Source organism: Lipomyces doorenjongii, assembly GCF_038497915.1.
Source record: "Lipomyces doorenjongii strain NRRL Y-27504 unplaced genomic scaffold V1508scaffold_50, whole genome shotgun sequence".
Taxonomy (NCBI): domain Eukaryota; kingdom Fungi; phylum Ascomycota; class Lipomycetes; order Lipomycetales; family Lipomycetaceae; genus Lipomyces; species Lipomyces doorenjongii.
In genome coordinates, this window is record NW_027118117.1 from 42,346 (window position 1) to 62,012 (window position 19,667).

At 47.1% G+C, this 19,667-nt stretch overlaps 4 protein-coding genes across 4 annotated transcripts; 2 read left to right on the forward strand and 2 right to left on the reverse strand.

Moving 5' to 3' along the window:
* Positions 1–1,666: 1,666 nt before the first annotated feature.
* Positions 1,667–2,447, forward strand: V1508DRAFT_224798 (uncharacterized protein; the record flags this gene model as incomplete). Its single annotated transcript, XM_066936278.1, has 3 exons — positions 1,667–1,740; positions 1,795–2,238; positions 2,309–2,447. Coding segments are annotated over 2 exons (363 nt in total), but the record flags the coding sequence as incomplete, so codon positions are not given.
* A 1,220-nt stretch (positions 2,448–3,667) lies between these two features.
* On the forward strand, positions 3,668–4,833 carry V1508DRAFT_450408 (uncharacterized protein; the record flags this gene model as incomplete). Its single annotated transcript, XM_066942486.1, has 4 exons — positions 3,668–3,813; positions 3,867–4,273; positions 4,303–4,478; positions 4,530–4,833. The coding sequence occupies 4 exons, from the start codon at positions 3,668–3,670 to the stop codon at positions 4,746–4,748; spliced, it is 948 nt and encodes a 315-aa protein (XP_066794154.1). The 3' UTR covers positions 4,749–4,833.
* A 3,134-nt stretch (positions 4,834–7,967) lies between these two features.
* On the reverse strand, positions 7,968–11,012 carry V1508DRAFT_224829 (fungal-specific transcription factor domain-containing protein). The gene is made up of 2 exons (XM_066936279.1): positions 10,415–11,012; positions 7,968–10,363 (listed from the first exon to the last, which is right to left on the reverse strand). Exons 1-2 carry the CDS (start codon positions 10,850–10,852, stop codon positions 8,012–8,014), a joined length of 2,790 nt encoding a protein of 929 aa, XP_066794155.1. The 5' UTR covers positions 10,853–11,012; the 3' UTR covers positions 7,968–8,011.
* Positions 11,013–11,329: 317 nt separating this feature from the next.
* Positions 11,330–13,570, reverse strand: V1508DRAFT_224854 (uncharacterized protein). The gene is made up of 3 exons (XM_066936280.1): positions 13,166–13,570; positions 12,677–13,117; positions 11,330–12,630 (listed from the first exon to the last, which is right to left on the reverse strand). Exons 1-3 carry the CDS (start codon positions 13,469–13,471, stop codon positions 11,440–11,442), a joined length of 1,938 nt encoding a protein of 645 aa, XP_066794156.1. The 5' UTR covers positions 13,472–13,570; the 3' UTR covers positions 11,330–11,439.
* Positions 13,571–19,667: the final 6,097 nt, after the last annotated feature.

The following is a 19,667-nucleotide window of genomic DNA, read 5'->3' on the forward strand; positions in this document are numbered from 1 at the left end:
TCCATTTTCTGAATGGCGTGCAAATATAAATGGATTTTATGTAACATTTTATATTACGTTCACCAAATACCTTAACAAATTGTGACACTAAATTCTTATCATTGACGATTCACTCTTATCAATACGCAACTTGTGGGTTTGCATAGTCAAGACTTAATTAAAAGAACCCAGTGGGACTCACATGCTAACTGTATCACTGAATTATTCTCCTCCTCGCGAGAATATCATGAATCAGGTCGCCTTGAACCCAATCGCCAACTACAGAACTCAATGACCGTATAGGGATGGTATTTGGGCGGATACAGCGAGAGTCTGCGTAAACGCGTGTGCTGAACAATCTAATTCACGGTTAGGAGACGATCAGACTCTATTGCTTGTCTGCTAATGCCACAACACACTAGAAGTCTTCAAATAGCAGTAGCTTAGCTTTGTTGATCAACATGAAAGTTAAAGCCGTCACTCCTGTAGCTTGTCCCGCGTGCAGCTGTGCCAGTGCGACGAATTTGGGCCCTGTGCCATAGATCAGCATTCGGCCGGTTGTACTGTGGAATAATTTTGGCTGAATCCCGAGGGGTCGCCGAGCGTGCCACGTGGCAATGGAAGTCCCTGGGGAGCGAGATATCCTGTAATCGGGAATGACGGAGTGGCAAGAGCATACGCAGGCGATGACGGTGTGGCGCAATTAAGCGAGGGCCTTGTTGCGGGTCATTTGCTCGATAAGGTAACAATGACTCCGATGTCCCTGCGTCGGTGTCGGCAGCGTACGCTCCGAATGCGGGTGTTAAATTTCTATCTGATTTCAGAGCAGCCCCTGGGTCTAATCTGATCTTCGCCACGAAACCCTAGTATGATGAGACATAAACGACTCTTGATCGTGGCGATTTGATCTGCGTTCTGCTACCAATTGTCGGAATCCTTATTAGATGGCTGAACGAAATCTTCGTACGCGGAAACCGCAGACGCGACAGAGGCCGCAGAAGTAGAGTTTCAGGAATTTAATTCGGGAAATCGTGAGTGTTCTTCAATCGTGCTTGTGATTTATGACATTGATTCTGATGACGATACCTCAGATGCGAGGACCAAGCTAGACGCATGCAGAGCTCATTTCTTTCTCTCACAATGATCTAAAAGAATCCGTTCGACTTTCCAAAAGGCGTCAAATGGTTAACAACAACTACCACTTTGCTGTCGTATCTTCAAAATGGGGCGTGAATATTGACGAGAATTGGCCGGTCCATTGTTACTGGTTTCCCTCTGGCGAATACGGTGCCGGCGAGTCCCAGCGGGAACTTTGGAGCTGGTGTTTTCCCTTGCCATTGGTTCCATTAACTGAAATTCTGAAAAGATCTACAGGGTTCTTGGTAAGTGGATGATCCTGAGGCAAGGTTTTACGTCGGCAATAGAGTAGTCGTAGTTTCATGCTATTCTTGGTTGCTTTCGTCGCCGTCATGGCACCAGCTGCAAGTGTAAACATTAGATTGGCTACGCTGCGTCATCTCATTGTTGTTTGGATCGGCTTTGGCTCAGAACTTTCAGACCATCATAATCACCCGTTTTTTTTGGCGGCGGTGCGTCGAGCGTAACTATCAACAAAGTTGGTGGCACCATCTCCGACATATGAAAAGGACCGGCACAGCGAAGTCTTCGAATATAACTTTATACACCCTCTGTCATCGGAATTACGCTTGGCCCATTTGTCGGCGCCGCTATTATATCCACCGGCAAACTCGGATGGCGCTGGTACAGATTTTGCTTTTCTTGTGACTCTTTTAAGTTATATTAACTGAGTTTTAGGATATACTATGTCCAGATAATTTTAACTCTGGCCTTCTTCCAATATTCTGGTTCCTGCACCGGGAAACTCGTGGCGATGTCATTCTCGATAACTGGGCAAAGAAGATTCGGCAACAAACCGGTAGGTCTGTATACGCAAGTTAGAACTTCACAGGTCCGCCTCGCCAGGTCACCGAAGGTATCATTTATGCGACCAACAAAGATGTTTGTCACTGAGCCGGTCGTCGTTTCTTTACTCTCTGGGTTAGCTTTGCATGGGGCATTCTCTTCCTCTTCACCCAAAGTGTAGCTCAGACGTTCACGACCAACCATGGATTCAATACCTTCCAAGTCAGCTTGGTGCAACTATCCATCTCCGTCGGTGCCATCATCGGCACGTTTGTCAATCCTTTTCCAGACCGCTTGTACCTCAACTCGGCTAAAAGGAAGGAAGAGCGGTCAGGGGTAAGCAGCTCACTGGATTTTGTTTTCCTTCTCATCCGCCTTCGGGCACGAGGACTAACTAGTTAAACAGAAACCAATTGCGGATGCCCGCCTCTACAGTGCAATCCCTGGACGTCGCATATTCTCCGTAGGCCTGTTCACGTATGGCTGGACTTCGTATCCGTACGTGCATTGGATACCCCACAATAGGCATCGGTCTCGTCGGCTTCGGATTTGCAGCATCTACCTAGGCGTCATAAACTATCTGTCCGATGCGTATGAGCTCTACGCCGTCTCCGCGCTCTCAGCCGCATCTCTAAGCCGGAACTCTTGCGGCGCTCTTCTGACCCTGGCTTCTCACTACATGTTTGCGAATCTGGGTTTCCAATGGGCAAGCTCGCTTCTGGGCTTCATTGGCTTGTGCTGTGTGCAGTGCTGGTAGTATTGGTCTTGAATGGACTAGAAATTAGAAGTAGAAGTCCGTTCATGCGAGAGTATCTATGACGACGATGAGACAAAGGACAGAGCGAACAAATGAGAAAGCGTCAGAGAAGAGAAGGCGATGTGAATCTGTCAATCTGAGCAACTCAATCTTGGCAATTCTGAGAGCAGAACGATTTCCCATGAGCTGTATGCCGAATACGCAATCAACCAAGGTTAGAAGCTCGGAGTAGCAAGTAAGCAGTATAAAGCCAAGTCTAGCATTACATGAGGAAGGGATTCCGCATTTTATCCGGTCCTATGTTCAAATCCTTGCAAAGTTGTTGAGTTTTATATATCTATTGGTTAATATATTTGGTCTTTCAGAACTCTCAACGAAAATATATCATCTAGAGCTCTAATCACCGTCTTACCATCCGCCATCATATTCGGAAGATATTATGCGCTTCATTTCCAAAAGATAGCCTAGTTTGCTTCTAGGATTGAACTATTCACTTCGACGTCTTCTTTCGATCCGTATAGGTACCCACACTTTGAGTCCCCATATGCGAAGGTGTGAGACGTCCGGCAATATGCGTAAACTGTAATACCTCAGTGGCGACGTTCGAGTCTGTGTAACACCATTTGCTTCCCTGCGTGATGCTGTTGTCGGTCAAAATCGTAATATCTCGCAGACCAATATGACTCAGCCAGTCTGGTTAAAAGCTATTCTCACCCAACTTTCCTTAGGTGCACCCGCATATCTCGACTTTCCATCACAATATTATTCATTACGTCATGAGTCTCCTTTACGGTGAGCCCGAGCCACAATTCAGGGGCGCTCGCCCGACGTGACTCACAGATCGTCATTTCCACGGGCACTGAGCACTCAGAAACCGGTCAGCAGAGTGACCGAAAGACAGTAGGAAATGCTCAGAGAGTTACAGCTAAAAGAAGGGGCGAGGACAGCGAACCGGCGATCCATGTCGTGAGTGAGACCAGCACCAGCAGTTCCACAAGCGACTTGTCTATGTCCAGTGATGAGGAAGTTCGCATTCATGAAATACGCCAACTTGTGTTAGCAAATGAGCCAGACAAGGAGTACGAATTCGAGCTCAGTTTGAGTTCGTATGAGAAACTAAAGGCTGAATTCGTCAGAGATGAAGAAAATGAGGAGTACGGTCTGCAATTGCGGAAGTCGTTTTCCAGCTTGCTGACAATCAGTACAGTTATCCAAGACTATTCTACGACTGGACCCGCCATGAAGTCACTATTGTGACTGTTCCAAGCAGTTTACATGAAGACACGTCGCGCGCGATACTTGACAGCATATACAACCGTGCACAGTCCATAATAGAACGCGAGCAGATCCATTTGCCTGCCAACGAGATGCTGGGCGTAACGAGTAGCCCTAGGACGTTGGCGAACAGCAGAACCTCAAGATTTCACATCGAGCCGGATGGTCTGATCTTCTTTGAAACCGTAGATTCAAGAGAGTTTAACGTTGTCATTGAAGTTGGCATCTCGCAGACATATGAAAGTCTTCTGAAGAAGGCCAAGAAATGGATTTTTGAAATGAATTGCAATATTGTTATTCTAATTGCATTCAACGAGAAGCGCAGCTATTCCTCCCCGCGTAAACGTCTCTCGTTAACCTCGCACCAGGCGATGATCAGGTAGTACAGATGCGACGGCACTGGCTTTCCCCAAGTGTCTCCGAGTTCGGCCCCTTAGGACTTCAAGGACGCGCCTACTTCAATGAAATCCAGGAGGGCTTCATTGAGATAGTGCGAATGGGAAAGGACACTAGCGGAATGGACAATCTCTCCAAAGACAAATACGTGAGTCTCGCTTACTCTAGCTGATTGAATTCTAATGTGTATGTGTCACAGGTTCTAGTACGTGACGGCGTGAATGAAAGCCATAGTGTCCCACGGTCAGCTGGTCACATACTACTGCCTGAATTGATACCTCCATCGTCGCTTGGCAGTGAAGCAGCCAGTGATCTTATCGATTTTTTTAGTGCTGACAATTATATGCGTATTGTTAGGCATACCATGGTCCAAACCGCCGTGGAGCGTTTCAAGGATAGTGTCTACTTCATGGATTGATGTTTATTTGCCACCCCGTTATGCTCTTGTTTTTCTGTAATAATCCCCACCTGTATATAGATATTCCCGTCCTTTTATCTCAGATATGTTTCAAATAATATGCGAGACTAGGTACTCTGATGTCATGTGCCACATGGTGGCGTCGCTCGTTCTCGTTGCCTCGTATTGGGGACCCCACAGACTGTTGGCTGTGACAAAAGCTTGATCATCATGACTTTCATTGGTTTAAATTAGGTCTTCACAGCACTACGTAGCTATGCCACCAATGTGCTTCAAGCTGCGCATGTTGTACCGTCCAGTGACATAAATATGCGGTAAACGAAGAGGGGCGGAAAGGAATGGTCGCCTACGATTCCCTGACCGAGCTTTCGTTGTATTATTAGGCATTGCATTGCAGAGATGTTTATTCTATTCATTGTTATTTTGTGTTCAAACTTGCCCTATTTATCTAACATTTGGTGGCAAGAGCAGGTTACTTGCAGCTCAATAGCCAAGAACCGGAGGTTTTAAATAAGCACCGGTCTCGTCGGCTCCGGAATTTTAGTATCTACCTAGGTGTTGCAAACTATCTCTCCGATATGTATGAGCTCTACGGTGCATCCGCTGTCTCAGCCGCATCTCTGGGCCGGCACTCTTTCGGCGCTTTTCTGACCCTGGCTTCTCAGTCCATGTATACGAATCTGGGTTTCCAACGGGCAAGCTCGCTTCTGGCTTATTGGCTTAGTGCCGTGTGCAGCGTCGGTGTATTGGTCTTGATCAGAATTAGTAGTTGAAGTCAGTTCATGGCCGAGAGTACTTATCACGATGATGAGAATAAGGAATGCGATGTGAATGCGTCCGTGAACCATAATGAGGATTTGGCATTGAAATCGACCCGGGGCTAACTTGCGTCCTTGATATTGTGTATCGCTAGATCAAGTGTAGTACCGACGTATCAGGGCATCTGAGACGAGTGCCTAAGTCCTGGTTTCCTAGGAAGGTTGCGAGAGTGCGTGCGTTTTACGGAGACTTAGGGCCGTTATGAGTTTCTAGACTGGTAGAACGATGAAGCATTAATTCAGTCTGCCAGGCTGACGGTGGCGCAATACTACGGATAGAGACTGAACTTTGGGCCTCAAGGCAGCGCATTGATTGGTACGACGAGGATCTGCTGGGTTACTCTCCTCTCACAACGAGATTCATAGAATGCGCCATACAATAGTGAAGGGCCATGACTGTAGGAATGCTAACGTGAACCTGCCAGTCTAGTATCAAGGTGCAATCTTTGGTGTTCTAGAACATCGAAAAAGCAATCATCTTACCCGCATCCATTTCTGCAGCATCACGACTTCCATCATGAACACGCACGTGCACATGCGTCAACATGGCGCACCTGAGAACGTTCATTCAGAAACACACTAAAAAGCAAAGAAGCCATAAGCCGTGTGCCTAGGAATACCTGCACTTCCCGTGAATAACTTTTCTTCGTGTGCTGAGTCGTGGAGTGCTCTCTTCTGCAGCTGTTTCGCCTCGAGCACGCCTCGCATTAAGACACATGCTGTGGCGCTCTAGGAAAGTATCAGATACAAAAAGTGAGCCAGAATCTACTTCCCGGGCAATAGCCTATTTGAGAACTTTAGTGCGCTCCGCATCATAATCCATTCTATTTGCCAAGCCCGCAAGCAAAAATCACGGCATTTGCTGTCGATGCTACATCGTGATATAGTATTCAGATAGTTAATTTGAATACGTACCATGCATCTACGGAATACAGAGTAATATGACGGCCCAATGCCCATCGCACAGACGCCCCAGAACAACAATATATCTATAAGAATACCGGGAAGTCACTATATTGGCAAGAAAAAACGGACTTATGCACGTCACCTATCAATCCTGTACCTTTCCCGCTAGTGCGAAAATTGACTTAGCCTAGATTAGGAAAAGAGTCCAAAAATGTTGAGACTGTAATGTTAGGGAAATTTGCTTCTCCATTTATTAGTTTAACCTGAGTACGATCGAATGATCTTTGGTCTTCTTTCCGGAATTTGAATATGTTCTTTTTCATTAGCGAAAGAACAGTCATAGAGTAGCGCAGAACAAATACGATCGCACGGAAGTTTGCAAGTTGCAGCCTCCCGACACGCACGGGGACTACGATATGTCTTGTCCACACGACTGGTTACTGCAACGGCATTGTCTAATGCATATTTCCCCCGGGGGCCGGTTCTCCGACATGCTTATTTTCCTGGCCAGTCATCTTAGCGCCAACTTGAGGCTAGTATCGATCTTTCTGCGTATTTCTGCGTAGTGTCCGTTCGACCGGGTACACAGTTGCTATTCATAGTGCATTTTATAACCGTGCGAAATTTAGAGAACGCAATTCACCTAAGAACCGACTCGTGGATGTTGCAAAAGTTATTTAACGCGTGAGTCTACCGATCTTAAACTTGTATGGGTTCGTTGCCCTGGCGCGAAAATAATGCATCGCAACTGCGTCGGCATCGTCTTCGGCGCGTTCGGCGCCGGCCAAGGCAAAAATTGAAATCCCGGGTCGGCTTCGCGAGCGTACCGTCCGCTCTACACCATTCTAGTTGTCACCTGCATCAAACGTCATTAGTTCTGCTATAGCGTTCAACATTGCCTTGCTGGGTGGCAGCAAGCTCGCATCCATTGCCGGATCGCGTTCTTGCAGTTGCTGCCTGATCTAGCTTCGCTGGCGCCAATTTACATCTCATAGACATATATTCGTCGATTTTCGAGGCATTAGTGGGAAGTTTTGATCGCTGTGAATCACTGGTTGTCGCCGTCGATTACACGTCTCTCGCCAGTTGGACCAAGCAGCACATATTTGTTCAATACCTAGAGCTAATCTCGGCTTCGCTAGTTCCATTGCCCCCAGGTAAAGAGGGTTCCTCGGCGGAACGAGAAGCTCGTTATTTCAACTTATGGTATAATATCAAAAATGCCCGTTTTGCCCCCCACCTTGAGTACGTAGAGTGGTTTGTTGATGCATGTTGGCCTGTCATCGGTTGCTTGGCTATTATGGCGCAATACAGGCGGTTCACAGAAGGAGAATAAGAGTCGCGATTTCCGCACAGAAGATCTGCTTGATTGCCGTCCAAGATACTAGAATAAATATAAGCAAATCGCACTCTTCCATTTATTTAATAATATTAAACATTAAAAACAATTAAGATCATTGCACCCCGCAAACACAGTAAAACACCAAAATATTTAACTACCAATTTATATAATACACCTATGCACTAGTCTAAATCAATCTACACCAAATCCATAAAATCCTCAAACCGAAATATTGGGCCTTGACCGTGTCCCTGTGCCTGACCATCATTTTGCATCTCCGCGCCACCGAAGCCGTTGCCGTTCGCATTTATAGCATTTTGGGCAATGCTGAAAGATCCAAATACGTCCTCCATCAGCTTCGAGTTGTATAGTTCGAATTCGCGTCGAGCGGCCATCATGTCAATGTCTTGCGCCGGCAGTTGTAGGTCTTCATGCATTTGCATCATGTCAGATGCTGTCTGCTGTTGTTGTTGTTGTTGTTGTTGTTGCGGTTGTGGGTTGTATATGGGATAGACATATTGCGCCTGATCTAGTACCTCCGGCTCCGACCGCGGAGGCGGCTGCTGTTGTACATCCACTGGCTGTGGATCCGCGTAAGCCATCAAACCACGTCCAGACAATAAGCCAGAAAATCCACTTATATCAAACGGCACGTCACCTAACAGATTCTGCACGTCGCCGACTGTAGGCGTCGCGGCATCCGCGCATGGTAATTCGGAACTGCCCGAACTAGACAGCTGCATGTTCAACCTTTCCGACTGGTCGAGTACTGCGATAAAACGGACCAGTACCTCTGCACATCGTTCGGCAAATGCCCATGACCGCGACCCAGCAGTCAAACAACGCTCTGCTGTCTCCAGAGACGTCATGATAGTCCGCGTGGAGAGTAGTTGCAGACGGTATTCCATACACGAGAAGTGTGCCCATAGTAAGGTAAGCGCCGCAGTGAACACACCGCGGCATGCAATGAACGTCGGTGGATTAGTGAATGCGCTATATAATATCGCGTATAGTTCAATAGCCGTCGATGCGCTGTTCGCGCAGATGACAGCGGCTGAGGTGGACGGTACGGGGAATAACGGTGAAGGACGGTATAGGAGCATTAAGTGTTCGTGATATTCAATCTCAACGCGCATTCTTGTGCGTTCTGGCGCAATAGTGATGCGGGGGATGTTAGACTTCCAATTATCCAAGCTCCTGTGAAGTTCCTCAAGCAGGGACTCGTCGGGGCGAGGGCACGCCCATTGGGCTGTATGGTGTACCGAAAGTAGAATTCTCGTAGTCAGCTGTCGCAACTTTACCATGTGCAACGCAATGGACACGTCCGAATGAAATGGGTTTCCATTAGACATATCGCCTGTCATTTCCGGATCATTACCGAGGTCAAGATAATGAGCAATGTCGATGTCGCGATCGTGCAATGTGATTGGTCGTCCCAATATAGTGGATAGTATGCGATCCAAGGAATATATGGTCCAGAATACGCGTTTTCGAATTTCCTGATTGATAAGATTCAAGTTTGCTGCAGACGATTGTCTATGGAAACCCAAAGCTATAGCAATCCGTAAGGCTGTGCCGAGAGCCAGCCACGCGGACGCGCCCTCGGGATCGTAGAATGAGTACACCGCTAAGAGCAACAAGGTGCGCAGCGCACGAATATTATCTTTCATCAGTGCCTTTTGTGCAGAGTGAGTTGCGAGTGCGAAATATCCTCGCTGCTTATCCCGCAGTCCCAGCGCAGCAGAGCCAATTGCACACATCATGAAAAGTGTCAACCGCCATCCTGGAATTCCACGCAGGACTTGCATAGTATCTGGCTCGTACGAATGTCGCAAATACACCATAAAAGTGTTACTGTTAAGAATTGGATAAAACACAAGTTCTTCGAAACCTGCGCGCACCAGCTTTACAGCCTCCTCATATGGCGGCCAAAATTCATCGTCCGGTCCGGGATTTAATGGCGGAACTAGTGGATCGTATTTATTCTCCTCTCCATCTGTCTTCACTCCATCTGTCGCTGGCGATTTGGTATAAGACGATCGTATTTCCGCAGTTGTTGTAGTGCGTGGCCGCTGTATACCCATTTCCTTGATTATTCTATTCACGTTCGATGCGACTGCCAGACCAGATGACGATCCGATGAACCGCGGTTCAGCAGGAGCATCTGCGGCGACACTCTGTTCCGCCGCACTGCCAAGCGACAGGAACCCAACGTGTACAGCGAGCTCATCCAGGGTCTCGGGCGGATTTCGAAACGCTTCGTAGTAATAATGCTCCGGGCCGACTCTATACCGCTGGTATGCTCTGGCTGCCTGCATCGACGGTTTGGATTGCGAGGGCGAGAGGTTGACATTAGAGCCTGTCGGGGCTTCGCTAATATTGAGCTCTGGGAACTGGTCGTGGACCGTTCGTTCCAGCCATGAAACTCGCTCTTCCAATGCAGTGACATAGCCGTGGGGGTACAGCACCGCGCCGGATCTGTTGTTCACATACTGGCATTTTACGGAAGCTTTGACGCAGGCCATGCACTCTGGGTATTTTCCGTCGCACTACCATAGTTAGTCAACTTCAACCAGGGCAAAACAATTGACATAGCGTACCTTGGTCCGTCGTTTATGACATCGTTCACAAGCCTGGATAGTCCTCCTAGCAGCCGCAGCCCGGGCGTGCTTTTGCTGCTGTGAGTGCGTGTCATGGAAATTGCTCTCGCTTGTGCCGCTTTTCTGCTGGCCGTGTGCCGACGATACTCGAAAAACATGTATCTGGTCGTTCACGTCCGCACTGAGCGACCTTGATACCGAGAGTGGCGAGGCAGATTGGAACCTTTCTCCGCTGAACGTGGGAGCATTGGTGATCGTCGGTGCTGATGACGATGTTGCAGAGTTAGACAGTGACAGCGAAGGCGATGGCGATGGCGATGGGGATATCTGCACGGACCGAGAGTCTGTAGACGCAGTCGATGAGACTGACAAGCTCGGCGTCGATGAAGCCGACCGAGGGAGAGCGGATGCTGGAATTCGAGACGGGGTAGGCGCCATTATTGTGCAAAACCCCAGTGACTTACACAAGTATCAACTGGGCACATGAGAGAGAGTCGAACCTGTTGATATTAGAGGACGGAAAGGTCTGCGATGCTTAACCCCGTGATGTTACAAATTATGTAATTGGGATATTCTGTTGGACAATGTGAAGTTAAATTTGTAGAGCGCGTAGAGGGCGTCAAACTTGGGGGCAACTTCACCAGAAATTTAGCACATTGAATTCAGAGCAGGATCTTCCGAGGTGGCCCAAACCCTGCACTTTTCTCCATCACAATAGATTGTGGTTGTTCTATTTCATTGCAAATTCAGTCTTATCTTTTTCGAACCGTATAAGGTTATAACTGCACACAACACACAACGCTGATTATAATAATACAAGTTCAATGATATAGAATATAAATATTGTAAAATGCAAGAGTCAGTTAAACTAAGCTTTTGAATCCCAAATTTGGCCCCATGCGTGTTGTTACAAAATAATAAGAATACATGGATACATACAAATAATTCCAACCCACACGCCCACCAAAACCAAAAGAATATATTAAAAATTAATTATCTCAAAAAAAGAACATATAATCATACAATCACGGCCAAATCTCAAATGGCAGTTGCTTTCTTGGCCATTCGAACCACGGCTCCCAGTCCTTCCCAAGGAATCGCGCGATCGTGCGTATGTCCTTCCTCGTAGTTAATTCCGGCCACCACTTTGGTCCGATAGCAAGACGCAGGACAGTCAGGAAATGAATATGGACTACAAGCGCCACAGAATTGCGATTTCGTAGACGTGTTATAAATTCGTTACTGCATCGGAACGGCCAAGCCAACAAGTACCGTACAATCCCACCGCCCACCATCTGTCCGAATTCTGTGCTTTGAAACGTAATCAGTTGTTCTAGCAGCTTAATCGGTTCATCATATATTTTTACTGACTCGGGATACCGATCTTCAATCATGTCGGATAGATACTGCAACTTTCGTTCCCCAAGTGGGAGGATTGTCCAATTAAGATTCCATTGAGAGAAAATCTCAGACTCCACATCCAACATCCGCCATTCCATCAAAACCGCACCAATGCCCTTATGCAGTGGAATCCACCGATCGATCGAAATAATCTGCGGTTCACTGCTCTTCATTTTCTGCTGGTGAGCTGCCGGCCGCGACGGGGAGTCCGCCTCGACGTCATTGCCAGTTCCAGGATCTTTTGCAGATGCGTCATCTTCCGGACCATTCTCCTCCTGATATGCAAACGCATCAATGGAAAGCAACACTGACGCGAAAAGTGCAGCTTGGAGATGTTCATGGGAGCGCGGCTCGTTAATGGCGGATCTGAATGCCTCTAATGCGCGCTGCCGATAGTACACGCCTAATGCTTCGTATTCTTGTCTCTTTGCCGCATGCTTCTCCTTATCTTCGTCATCGCTAAAATTTGACGCTGTCGTCGCCAGAATATGCGTAGCCGCCAGAGCGAAAATGGAATACATCAAGAACGGAAACCGGCAAGCGACCTGCGGTACAGTTTGGCTCCAGATGCTGACGTTTTCTGCACTTTGCATGTTTGACAACGAATGTGAGGTGTGGACAACATAGTGCATTAAAAGAGATAAGTGCTGCATATTTAGGTCTGGCGACACGATGGTACTGTGAGACAATCCTGGTGTAGCTCCAGCAAATGGGCCCGGCAACGACGAAAATCCGTACTCGAGGACTTCTTTCGCGTATTCGCAGTTGGCTCCATGCTTTACGCAATTACGGCATTTGGGACGAACTTCATCGCACTGCAATCAATTAGCACAGGCACGCGCAACATACGACATATCATGCCTTTATTTTCCGCTTCTTGCAAATGAGACACCCATTGCGTGACTTGAAATGTAATTTCTTCTTAGGCGGTCCATCTGAACCTGATTCAATCGAAGATACCGACGACAGTAAATTGCCAATACTGTTGCCGTCCATTACGCTATGCGACATCTGTGTCTCCGATCCAGTTGATGCCATTTCGGACGATGTTTCTTGCGGGGCCGTAAGACGAGGAGGAGGCAATTGGGCAACCTTCTGCGGAGTTACATAAGAGTGCTGATTGTAATCATCGTATGTGCGCGGGCCTGGTAGATACGGATGTCCAGCAGTCGCGACAGTGTGGGGAGAGTAATGCCCAGGGGACATGGCTGTGGTGGTTGCGCTACCAACCGGAGGCGCATTGTCAACGACATGGGTAGGATAAGAAGATAATATTGGTGGAAGAGTCAATGCTGGCTGAGCCTAGAAACGTGAGACACAATAATAAACGGAACTTCATTTCGAGCATACAGTCTTCGGTGGTTGCAAAACAGCTCCTTGCTGGAACGGCCGCAATGGAGGGACTTCTTGCGAATGCGAGGACGGAGGCCCAACGTGAGTATGAGACGGCAACTGAGGAGGCTGCATCATCCCCGGGTATGTTCCATGCTGATGTTGGTGCATCCGCTGTGCAGGCATATGCGGAGGATAGTACGGCGGAGGATTTGGCTGCCAAGGTATTGGTGACAGCTGCTGTAAATGCCCGGATCGGTGAGCTTGGGATGGATCACCACTTCCCTGACCAGTCGAAGCCGGAATCGTGTCGTTCCCACTCATGCTGTCAGCGCCGGCATTCACTATTGAAGCTGTGGCGCTCGCTATCGAGCACCTCTGCAGCAGCTGGTATTGGCGACTGAAGTAACGACACAGCTCTACTGCTCCCTCCTCAATTGTTGTGCGATATTGCTGTGAGGATATATCGTGAAGGAATCTTATTTATCATCGCAGTAGTAAGATAAAGAGACCTGAACTTCTATGTCATACTGTTGTGTGTGTGTGGGTGTACCCACAAAAGCTACACACGGACCCTTTTTCGTGTCCAGGAACCTAAACCTAGCTACCAAAGAATTCGTGCGGCTCGAAATAATTTTAGGAACCGCACAATCTAATCTGGTCTGGGAACAAAAACAATTCCTTGCACTATGTCCGGGAATTTGGCAACCTAAGAAGAGTGACATTTGAGTCACCTTGCAATCTAGTTGCGAGCACATGTTCTTAGTCAAAGTGGAAGTAGACGATTGACTGGTCTCCGTAAAGGCCGACCACCAGCTGCTCTGGCTCGCAAATTCGAAAGACGTAACAATGTGGAATTTGTGATTAGGGCTGTGACGAATGGCGATATTGGCGGATATGGATGTCGAATAAATCTCCGCCAGGTCCCAAATTGGCGGATAATTTCCTAATTAGGAAAGATCGATGTGGGAGTATATAAGGTCAGGTCCAAGGTTCACTGTAATGTAGCTGAGAAGTGTATATTCTCGAAACGCTTAGATTTCTGCAAGGATTCATTATGTCGCACTATTGGAATGAGTTATCTATGGAATTTCGAGGCTCGTATTCGAGATTTAAATGGATTAAATTCCTCGGAATTACGTACTTAAAGATTGTGCGGTTTTAACTCAGCTGAAATTACTATCTGAAAGGAAAGAAATGAAATTAAATAAAACTAGACACACTTGTCAACGGATCGTAAAACACAACCACAAAGTAACGAACGACGCACAAAAAAAAACGCACACACACACACTCTCTCCAGGGTAACCGAGACTACCATCGTCACATATCCTGTTTATACCTATCGTCTATGAGCATGAGCAGCCTCATGGTCTCCCAAATCATCTAACCTAATTAGGCTAGTGTAATCATTTAGATTTATCCTAGGAAGGCGGATTTATTGGACAAGACGGCGGATGAGGATCCGAAAAACTTGTAATGGCATATGACGGATGACGAATGTAAATCCGCCAAACTTGCGATGGCGGATGGCGGATGGCGGGTACGGTCAAATTAGGCGGATATCCGCATCCGACACAGCCCTACTTGTAGAGTGAGAACTACTTATAGCCCAAATGTGAGCATTTACAAGATGACATTTTTTTATTCTGTGGGTGAGGTACGACGGTTTGTTTGACACACAATATTCGTACCCTTCCCAGTAACAGATCATTCAGTGGCCAGAGTGTGGCGGAAACAAGGTCGCCGTCAGGCGTCAGCTCAGCGCTGATAGTATGGTGACTAACGGTTAGTCCCGACAAGGGTTAACCCTAACCCTTGCGGTCATATTTTTTGAATTGTTTTCCTAACCCTGAAACCTTAAATTATTAGGTGTGGGAATGTTGTCATAAGTTATACAATTACATTAAATCTTGAATATAGAGCAGAGACAAACGAAGCGCAAACACGAAATCAATCCAAAAATACTACATATTGGGCACGCAATCCCAGACGGACGATAAAGCCAGGAGCCGTCGCTGCTTACGTCGAGTTCGAAGCTCTCTGGAAGTCTGCGATGAGACTTATATTTCTCAGCTGCAAACATTGCGGCCCTGCCATCAAGATCGTTTGTGTACGCATGTATGTTGCGCCAGGCTAAACGAGCGAAATGACGGACGCGATTAACTGGGACCTCCGACAAAATACGGGGAACCCTTTCTCTCAACGCCGCGAAGGAATAGTCGCACTCCGCTCGTGTTTGTCTTTTGGCGTATCCCCAGACACGCTCGATAAAATTGCATTCGCAATGAAACTTCGGATACATGGAGAACAAATGCCCATGCGATCGAACAGCAATCTCGAGCCGCGATGTCTGCGACAGGAAGTCGGGCTGCTGTGTCAATAAGTGCGTAGCGCAGCACTGCGTCCGCTCGGAGAGGTTGATCTCGGCTGCCTTCCGCTGACAAAGACGAGGGAGGCTGTCATTCCAGAGTTGATGCTCTTGAAGGATGGTGCGCATGCCTTTCTGCCATCCACACAGAGCGTGTCCTTCCGGGTAGCATATGTCTTGGCTATAACGTTGCCCCTCTCGCTCGAAGTATCCTGGCCTGATAAACTCCTTCGCCTCGTTGTCTTTCAGAGTAAGTTTCCTGACAACCGCAGCATCTGGAGGAAGCGCTTGGTTGTTACTCCTCTGGTAGAAGCAAAACAAGGCAATGCACCCCGGATATGACTTCTCAAAAAGGTCAATTGCCGTGCCAAGCTGCTGAACCATGTTATCTGAAACCCAGAATCCATCGCGATTCATTGAGCCGGTGAATTCAGGATAGACAATCCGTTCGTAGTATGTCTGAAGCTTCGTCGCAGACCGCTCATTTGGAGGCAGGGCTCGAAAGTACGATAGACACTGTTCCCAAAAGTCTTCATCATCCAACGTTGATCTCCATTTAGTTGCCACGCTTGCTAAGAGGAGGCAAAGACTCAGTATGTTCCTATATATTTGCCCATCCTCTGATCACTCGAGACATATATACTCCCTTGTCAAAATTGTGAAACGCTGAGTCCATAGAAGCTTTCATGTTTCCTTTTCCTGCGAGCTGGGCCATGAAGTAGTGCTTTAGGACCATGCGCTGTAGAGCTTCGTCTGCTTCAAAACGTTCTTTCTTCTATTGACAGACCGCGGTATGGATTTTTTACTTGGACGAGCCATGGCGAAATTTAATGTCGATATGTAAGGTGATTATAAATGACGCGTTCTGTGTCGCTTACGAGTAGTCAAAGGCGCGTCTTGAACTAGCAGCCCTGACGCGCGAGGCAGTGTTTCCAAATTACCTAAACCGGCAATATCCTTAGCCTAATTATGAAAGTTGGGGGGTAATTTATTGGTAACATAGGGTAAAATACTGCGGCCATAAATTTCATTTCCCCGTAGTTAAGGCCAAATGTACCCCAGAAGTTTACTAGTTTACTGAAGCACCATATTATCAAATTTCTAGTGACGAACAAAAAATACCAAAACCTGTATTAGGCAGTCCAATGGACATTCAGTTTTATTTTAAGCCTCATAACCGCAAGGGCGGTGATGCTATTACACGGTGGCCATGGGCGAGTACGATTGTCACGACTAACCGTTAGTCACCATAGTGCACTAATCAGTTGCCCTTCAGCTAAACCCCTTCTGGCTTGTAGCCAAAGTGAAAGCTTCCATCTGCAGCAAATTTGCGTCGCCAAGCTACACTAGGAGGATATGTGAGTCCCGACTTGCGAGAGTGCCTGAATGTTTAACCATTCATCCACCTGTGATTTTAGCGAGTCGGACTGATCGGGCTCGAATTTGGTGCCGAAGATTATTTATGTTGTTAATTTAGAAGATCGGTTAATTAGTGTGGCATTTAAATTATAAATGAATCTACTATGCTGAATTAGGTTATTCTGCAAAATTAGCGTCATGAGTATGTCGTTGTCTTACGGCTTAGTTTGGCCTCGCCCTGCCCTGCGATGCCTTGTTCGGTTGTGCTTAATAACACTGGTTAGAAGTAGTCTAACTGTTCGCCACATTTACAATTATAGTAAAATAGCATTTGCTATAAAATTTTCGCCCTTATAATCGTGAGTATATTAACAGATAGGATCAGTGCCAATGATGCACCCGACTCGGTCCGCGGGTAAGCACAGATTTGGTGGCTTCCGACGAAACGCTAATGTCAGCATCCATTCGAAGATGACTTTGCTGACATGGCCCTTGTTTTTATCGCTCTCCAAATATGATCTCTGAGCTCTTGTATATATTGGTTTCCGGGCCAACTTTAGTTTATATTTCTCGGAGAGTAAGTCTTGCTACTGCTCTTTGCACTCCTGTCCGACATCGCATTTTCAAGCGATATTTGAAGATGAGACCCCTAGGCAGTCTTTTCCAAGAGGAACAACCAAAAGCAGCCGCTGTCCCCAGTCGCACAATGTCATCAACAAGCGTGGAAATGAGGAGAAGCAATCTGCAGGTCTTGACCTGAGGCTGAATCCGCCTCGTTGTCTACAAATATGAATAAGAACGACAGCCGCTGAACCAAAGATGCCGTGGATGTGGAACAGCAAGACTATCCCACTGGCATTCCTTTTCTAATTATCGTCGTTGGTTTGTGTCTCGCAGTTCTACTGGTGGCGTTGGTAGGTCCAAAAACTGCATGTCTAACTAGTTGTTGCTTTACTCATTTGACCCTAGGACAATACTATTATTGCGACAGCCATTCCGAAGATCACAGATCACTTTCCTTCGCTAGATGATGTGGATTGGTACGGTTCAAGTTATCTTTTGACCACATGCGCATTTCAGCTCATTTTCGGCAAATTTCACACCTTCTTCCCCATAAAATGGGTTTGAAGTCGGGTCTGCGGTATGCGCGGCGGCCCCAACTTCTAACGCATTGATCGTTGGCCGGAATCGCTGGATTAGGATCTGCGGGAATCTTTTCTGGAGCCCTGGTGATCATTGCTTATGCCGTTCCCTTGCACAAGTGTCCTGTGTGTAAGTGATAAGCACCCTTGTTCGCTTCAGGTCGATCGCTAACTGGACTGAGACAACGGCCTGTTTGGATTCATGTATGGTGTCGCCTCTGTCGCGGGACCGCTGATGGGAGGTGCTTTCACTGACCATATGTCCTGGCAATGGTGTTTCTATATTAATCTGCCTTTCGGAGCGGTCACGATTTTAGAGATTCTCTTGTTTTTGACCAAAGCAATCATCCACTGGCCCGAATTGGAAGGAGAGTATGAACCAGCTTGACATTATTGGAACATCTGTATTCTTACCTGCCATTGTTTCTCTTCTTTTGGCTCTCCAATGAGGTGGGAATCGCTACGCGTGGTATAGCGCTCGCATAATTGCTCTCTCCGTCATATTCGGCGTCCTCATCATCATTTCGTAGGAGTCCAGGTCTGGCAAGGAGACTATGCTACAGTACCGCCTCCGATTGTGAGCCAGCGTAGTATCCACAAAGTCCATCGTATTGGCGTCGCGGCAGAGAAGGCTTTGTTGAGTTTCTGGCAATTGCCAAAGAAATCGCAAATGTCACGACGCTCCAACAGGTAAGGAGGTTATCAAAAAGAGCGCTACAGCTCATCAACGATATCCAAGTCGGGCGTTCTTCTTATGGAAGTTTTACATTTGGTATGATACAGCTCTTGAATGAAGGACTGAAAAAGCTGACAAACATGCCAAGACTGGCAGTTGACGGGCCTTTGTTCCTGCCTTGCAACCCCTTCTGCTGCAAAACGGTTTGTTCCATAAAACCCTGACCGTGATGACAGCGCATAACTCTGACGAAGGCCTTCTTTTCTCCTCTCCATATGTACAGAATCAGACGTCATTTGAAGCCTACATTGCCAGATTATATCCCGAGGCCTCGCCATCCATGATCTGCTACATATCGGAGACATTGTATCCCCCAAACTTTGACGGAACATATTGATACCTCAACGAAGTCGAAAGAACGGCACTCTTCTATTCAGAGCCCCAGATCACTTGCAATAGAAATTTCCTCAATGAAACTTACTCTTATCTCTTCAATGTGTTTGGAGGCTAGCATGTCAGCTACACTTTCTACGATGGCCTCGGTGTTAACAGCTACGGTATACCCATCAACTCTACTGTTGCAGCTATTCTTCAGATCTACGAAGCTTTGCTCTTCGTGGTGATCCGAACGGCCCTGATATCCCGCAGTTCGGCCAGTACACTGCCAGTTCACAGGTACAGGACCTGACATCGGAAAAAAATTCCGCCCTGACAGACCCTACAGCGAATTCTAGGTGTTATCGGTGGCAGCATTTCTATGCGAGATAAATATGTCCTTCAAAATGGTTAATGAGCTTGGCGCGGTTTGCTTTGAGATCCATTTATTGAGACATTTTGTAAACTTCTTTTTATGTAGATGTAAGACAGCGACCAGCGGAATTGTTTCTATTCAAAACCAGATTTGAACCACCCTCAATGGGGTCAAAAGCTCAGTAGATCTTCCCTACTTTTAATAGGCATTCTATCACTGTT